General features: G+C 46.4%; 1 protein-coding gene across 1 annotated transcript; it reads left to right on the forward strand.

Moving 5' to 3' along the window:
* Positions 1-1,589: 1,589 nt before the first annotated feature.
* EIF1B (eukaryotic translation initiation factor 1B) lies at positions 1,590-4,134 on the forward strand. Its single transcript, XM_061396030.1, has 4 exons — positions 1,590-1,956; positions 2,881-3,044; positions 3,260-3,361; positions 3,729-4,134. Exons 1-4 carry the CDS (start codon positions 1,926-1,928, stop codon positions 3,771-3,773), a joined length of 342 nt encoding a protein of 113 aa, XP_061252014.1. The 5' UTR covers positions 1,590-1,925; the 3' UTR covers positions 3,774-4,134.
* The last annotated feature ends 2,593 nt before the right edge of the window (positions 4,135-6,727 follow it).

Below are 6,727 nucleotides of genomic sequence, written 5' to 3' on the forward strand. Positions count from 1 at the left end.
ATTAGGGGCAGGAGAAGCGGACGACAGAGGATGAGATGGCTGGATGGCATCACCGACTCGATGGACGTGAGTCTGGGTTAACTCCGGGAGTTGGTGATGGACAGGGAGGCCTGGCGTGCTGCGATTCATGGGGTCGCAAAGAGTCGGACACGACTGAGCAACTGAACTGAACTGAAACTGGGGCCTGCACATTGTCAATCCACAGCTAAAACTGTGGGTGGGTGGGGAGGAGAGTGGATTCCTAAAACCGGGTGGAAAATAAGAGTCCACCTACATTTTCACTAATCTCTAAACAAAAGTTAGCTTTTGTTTCATTATGAATGCTGGCAACATCAAAGTAGTATCTGAAGGATCTGTAACTTTGCACCAGTATAAGTCACTGATATTTTCATATTACATTTCTGATGCTTACAGACATCTCAAAATATTTGTCACCTTTTCGAAATTCCAGCCTTTGTGAGATCTGCTGCTAGATCTTCTCAATTAAGGCATTAGTAAAGAAGCAATACTATGTTATCAATGTATTGGTTTTAATTTCAATAGTTTCCTTTGTAATCCAACATTCATTTCAGGCACTTAAAAGGATTATTCTGAGAATGGGTCCATAGGTTTCACAAGACTGCCATGGCACAAAACAAGGTTAAGAATCCCTTTCAGTCTATCTCTTTGCTTCCAGAAGGCCAACCAAGTTTTACAATTGAGCACCTGACTGGGTGAGCCCATTCCCATAGTCTCAGGTTTGTTTTTCTGTTTATAGCTTGATAGGAAGATACTACTGTTCTGGTGTCTGACTCTGTCAATTAACCTTCGTGTTCAAGGTTCTGTGTTAAGCTGACAGGTTGATTTTCTGGTGCATTCGATCGACTTGGGGAATATATGTGACTCCCACTGGATGCCAGGCCTTTGGTGAAGCTGGGCAGTGGTTTCGAAGCGGAGGTTCCAGATCAGTAGAATTAGCGTCTCCTGTCAGCTTGTTAGATATGCAAATTCTCGGGTCACACCCCAGACGTCCTAAAACTGAAGCTCCGGGGTGTCCATCAGTCTGTATTTTAAGCCCTCGGGGAGATATACGCTAGAGTTTGAGAACCACCGTGATAGACACACTCGGAGGACAGCACAATCCTGGGTAGGAGGCCCCCACCTCGACCCTTGGTAGGAACTAACAGGGCTCCTGCAACCGGACGAGGCGGGAGATTGGGAAGGGAGATGATGAGGGGCGTCCATCGAGTCGAAAGCCGGGACTTGGGGCCTTGTTCTGCTCCTGTACCCCGATTTTACTTACATTACCCAGGGCCTCGAGGGTGACTGACGGAGATTATCCGCCTACCCTCCCCTGACCCCGCCAGCACCGACCCCTCCGGGCTGCCACCCTACGGCGAGAAAAGACGAGTCAAGGGAGAGTGTGCTAGAGACCGGGAAGGACAGGGCTAGACAACGAGGGTTCTAGCCAGACAGATCGGCGGCCCGCTAAACCCTTCCCTGCCCAAGCCACCCCGTGCTGGGGGGCGCACACCCTGCTGGGAATTGAGGTCCTGGAAGCCCACCCTTTCCAGGCTTTCCGGACTGTCTTGCCTCGAGAAAACTACAAGTCCCAGAGTGCTTGGCGAGGGCGGGTCACGTGGGAGGGGCGGCGGGCGCGGCTAAATAGTCTCCGTCGGCCATTTTGTGGGAGAAGCCGCAGCGCCGCCTCTTCTTTCGCGTCTTCGCATCCGTTGCCGCCGCCTCTTCCTCCGCCTCCTCCTTCGCCTCTTCCTGCCTCCTCCCGGCTTCCGCCGCCGCCGCCGCCGCTCAAGCCGCATCCCAGCCCCGGGGCCAAGCGTCTCCGTATTTGTTTCCGTTTTTTCGCCACTACAGCCTCCTGACACGGTGATCCGGGCGGGCCCCGCAGGAATTTTATCCCCACACCGGCCTCACACTAGTATCGCATGTCCACTATCCAGAACCTCCAATCTTTCGGTAAGAGCGGGTCGCCCCGCCGCGTCCTCCCGCCCACCGCGTCCTCCGCGCGCCTCTCGGCTGTCCAGCCGCCGCTGCCAGCCCCCGGCGGGGCCGCTCTTCCGCCCCCTGCCTCGCAGGGCCCCCGGTCGCCCTCCCCGCACCCCGAGTGGGGCTTTGTCTCGGCGCCCAGAAGATGGCGACTGGGCCCCTGGCGACCCCCTCCCTGAAGACGGCCCCCGGAGCCCCGGCCGCGGACCCTGTGCCGCCCCCTGCCCGCTCCCAGACCGGCCTGCGCCTCGCTTCTGCCTCCTGCCGCCTCTGCGGCCCTGTGCCGCCCCCAGACCTGCCCTGCTGCTGGCCAGGGAGACGCCGGCCCGGGCCGGGGTATCGGCGTCCATTAGCGGTCGGGGCTGTTCTGTGAGCGGCTCCCGGGGGCATTTAGTAGAAGATGCGGCGGATCAGGCCTCTGATCTGTTATAGGGTAGTGGTCCAGTTCTTTACGTGTAGTACTGTGTATTGAGATATGTGCATCTTTTTCCCAGGCAGTTACTGTTAAATGATTAGGAGGTTATCTGTGAATCTTTCTGTTGTCATCAGAATGTAATCGAGATGACGCACATTTTTTATAGTGGCTATAAAATTAAGGTCTTAAAATCTAAGGATTATGTTCAACGATAATATTATCTACCTGTAAGCGTTTTTCTCTTCCGGTATTGGTGGGCATACCTGTTTAAAGTCTCATTTTGTGAGAGTACCTTAGCGGTTTCATCAATAACCTAAGCTTATGACTGCCCCCCCCCCCCCCATCCCCACCTGCAGAAAAAAAGCAGAGGCACTAGAACCTTCTTTGCTGAGTGTCTAGATTGTAGCGAACCATATATCTGGAAATTACTAACTAAAAGATATTTTCCTGCTTTGGATTTTTTTGTATTCCCTTTGCAGACCCCTTTGCTGATGCAACTAAGGGTGACGACTTACTCCCGGCAGGGACTGAGGATTACATTCATATAAGAATCCAGCAACGGAACGGCAGGAAGACACTGACTACTGTTCAGGGCATTGCGGATGATTATGACAAAAAGAAACTTGTGAAAGCTTTCAAAAAGGTAAAGGTGTTAGGAAGAAGAGATTAAAATGTAGTTATTGAAGCACACCTCTAAGTAGGATTATGGTCCACACCTTACTTGACTGTCAGTGTGGGTGAAGATGATTTGACCCAAGGAAACTATGTTCATACTCTTAATTAACATCTAGGTAATCTTAGGGTGAAAATAAAATATCATTGTTATTTGATTCATTTATGTTGAATCTACTTCTTCAGAAATTTGCCTGTAATGGTACTGTGATTGAACATCCGGAATACGGAGAGGTTATTCAGCTTCAAGGTGACCAAAGGAAAAACATTTGCCAGTTTCTCTTGGAGGTGAGTGATTGGGTGCTTTATGTACAGCCTTGAGATTGCTTCTGACATTGTACTTAAGGGTGACATGAATTATAACTTTATCCTCTTTAGTAAGAAGTCATGTGGATGAAGCACATTAATTGTACTTATTTTGAAGACAGGAGTACCAGTTTATTTTGTCATTAGAATGACCTGATTATTCCTGGGTCCACTGAGGATGTTTTGCGGCATGTCATGATATTCAAATGTGTGTTGAATTTTTATTAACAGTTCATGCCACAAATAATAGTGTTGCATTGACCTGTTAACAGTGATACTTTTTAATGACTGCTCTGTTTTCTTAGGAATGAATTTATATGTAGTGATTCTGCTAAATTTTATTTTGTAGGTTGGCATTGTCAAGGAGGAACAGCTTAAGGTTCATGGATTCTAAAATGAACCTAAATACGTGGAGGATTTCTTGAATAATTTTGTTCTCTGACCTAGTTTGGCTGCCTTGTGAAATGATTCTCTGCAGTAAATGGACTTTTCATTTATTTAATCATTCAAACTTCCATTCACACCTGCATGATTACAGAAAACATGGGGTATGTAGGCTAGTAACACATAAGAAAATTGCAGTAAGATGGTAATGAAACCCCGTATTCATCTTAACATGTTTCCAATGGAAAAGATTTTGTTTTGAGTGTTTATTTGTTTATTGTTCAGTTTATTACTTTTCACTTGATTAAATTTTTTTTTGTTGTATTAAACCATGTATGTTGCAGCTTAACAATAAAAAAAAATATCTATGAGTGCTTTTGTGATCAGTTAGGCTCCCAAATCTAAGCAGGTAATGTACACCTATAGTTTGTCTTTCATAACTGGCGTTCTCATTTTGTTTATTCTTTCTGATTAATTTCAGATGCTGTTAAAGCTAGAGGAGAACCTTTGTTATATGTAATTTTTGTTCTTTACTCACTGACTTAAAAATAAGAGTAGAAAAAACATAAACTCAGTCAAAACCAAGAATTTATCAGAAAGTACTGTTAAATTGTTGAGAAGAAAATGACATAGTTTAAACTTAAGTATTAGCACATAGAATTCTTTTGGTTCTTTTATTGGGTTATATTATTGGTATGCCAACATAAGTTTGTCTCTAAGTGCCAGACAAAGTAGGTTCCTGACATAAATTTAGTCAGAGGTGCTGCCTTGCAAGTGTGGGTGGGTGGGTGGCTGGTACTACTGTTCTACAGATGGAAGAAAGACATTGCTTGGGGTTGGGCTTAACTTCCCTGGAGTGCTAGGAAGTGACAGTTGGGGTGCCAGCCAGAGGCTTCCAACCAGAGAAGTCATATTCTTTCACTAAATCCTGGTTTGTATTTGTTTCACCAGAAGTAAGAACCACAGGTAATAGTGCATGGGGACTGGGAGTAGTGTGAGAAATAAGAGAATTAACGGTTCTTAGGAGATTGCTGCTGCTTATCCTCTTTGATTTCCAGACTTCTGCTTTTTTATTGAGCCATCGTTATTTGCTTAGTTATACAAGGCTTCCTTTGTGGCTCAGATGGTAAAGAATCTGCCTGCAAGGCAGGAGACCTGGGTTCACTCCCTGGGTTGGGAAGATGCCCTGGAGAAGGGAATGGATACCTACTCCAGTATTCTTGCCTGGAGAATTCCACAGACAGACGACCTGGCAGGCAGTCCAGAGAGTCGCAAAGAGTTCGAAGGACTAAGCAACTGACACTTTGACAAACTGTCCTTAAAACCATTTAGCCAAGACAGAAAAATGCATCTACAGTAGTCACCCCTGTATCCAAGGAGTACCTATTCCAAGAGCCTGAGTGGACATCTGAAACTGCAGGTAGTATCAAACCCAGGAAATAGCATATACTGTGTAGGTATGCTCGAGAAAGGCATGAATCGGGTCTTGCCCAGATGGAGCAGATTGAGATTCCGTCTCATGGTACCCAGTAGTAAACCTATGAATTGTTTATCCCTAGAATTTACCATCTAGTTTTGTTTTAGACCACAGGTAACAAACTGCAGAAAGTGAAATCTCAGATAAGGAGGGAACTGTTGGATGGACACGTGCTTTTAAGCTAAATGCAGTGGAATAATGATGTGGAAAATGTCACTACATTCTGTTCCCGCTGAATTCTCGCTTCTGTTTTGATGGTACTGCTTTTGGAAAATAAAATCAGCCCCCACAGTTTACGTCTGGAGGATACTTGATAGGTTTTGTGACTTTCTCACCCCATTCTACCTCTTAAGCAAGGGAGACTGGGAGTATTGAGAAGTGAGAACACCAGGAAACGGTGCCAAATTTGGTAAGCTCATTCCCGAAAAACAGCAGTTTGACCAGGAAGGTCAAGAGACATGGGAGAAATCTTCTGATTTGAGAAATCTTCACTTTTCTACCTGTAACATTTTGTAACCATCCCATCTCACATTGAGAGGTGCTGGGGAAACAGAAAAAACAATACAGCAGACACATTAACACACTGAAGTGTTGCTTCATCTAGGGAGATCCGAGGTAGTGCAGGGAAAAGAATTGTCTGTTGAGATTGATTGAACAGGGACATAGGCGGATAAGGGAAAGCTTGTTAAACTGTTTCCCCAGAGATAAGCTCTTGGCCTGATCCTTCGGCCTGTGAGCCCCAGATACATGCTTGGACTTGTCACCTGTAGGGCAGTCCTCATCCTTAGAGCAAAAACAGTATCGTGTACCTTTCTTGTCTTTGAGCAATACAATAGAAATAGCTACACGTTTGTACAATTTTACTGAAACCAGTCAAAGTCAATGTCCCCCCAAGTGGGAAAGCTGACAGGGAGCCTTAGAGATACCTAGGAGCAAAGCTCAGTGTTCTTGTCTGCTTTAAGGGCTGCAACACTTGTCTGCAAAAGTGACGAGGTGGTATTGTGGAACAGGTGGGAGAGTACGTCCTACAGACGCAGCTACGCAGCTAAAATGCGAGCCAAGTGGTATCTCCTTGTGCCTCTGTGGGAAGGTTGTGATCTGCAGATTTTTAGTGATCTGTACTTTGAACTATCGAGTAGAGGACTAGTAGATTGTCCCTGAACCTCTATGCTCCGTAGAGGTTTTGGTGAAGCCAATGGGAAATTGACCTTTGGTTGATTGAGGCACAGCCTGAGTAGACTGCTGCTATAGCAACAATGCCCTCTGCCCTTGGATCTTGGCCCCACAGGAGGCAGAGGAAAACCTGGGGGTTGGGGGTGCCCCCTTCCTGTTTAGGAACTCAAGAGCTGTTCTCTGAACCACCCTAGAGAGAGGGTGGCTCTCATCTTAGGGAAGGAACAGTCCTAGTCCCAATCAGATACAGTTAACCAAAATAACTTGAGACGTACAGAATGGTAACAGCCGTCTGTGTACCTTCTGTCACCAGC

This window comes from Bos javanicus, chromosome 22 (assembly GCF_032452875.1).
Source record: "Bos javanicus breed banteng chromosome 22, ARS-OSU_banteng_1.0, whole genome shotgun sequence".
Lineage (NCBI taxonomy): Eukaryota > Metazoa > Chordata > Mammalia > Artiodactyla > Bovidae > Bos > Bos javanicus.

Coding starts and splice junctions, on each gene's coding strand:
- EIF1B (XM_061396030.1), top strand. CDS start 1,926: ATGTCCACTATCCAGAACCTCCAATCTTTCG. Junction 1,957..2,880: donor CCAGAACCTCCAATCTTTCG/GTAAGAGCGGGT, acceptor TTCCCTTTGCAG/ACCCCTTTGCTGATGCAACT. Junction 3,362..3,728: donor TTTGCCAGTTTCTCTTGGAG/GTGAGTGATTGG, acceptor TTTATTTTGTAG/GTTGGCATTGTCAAGGAGGA.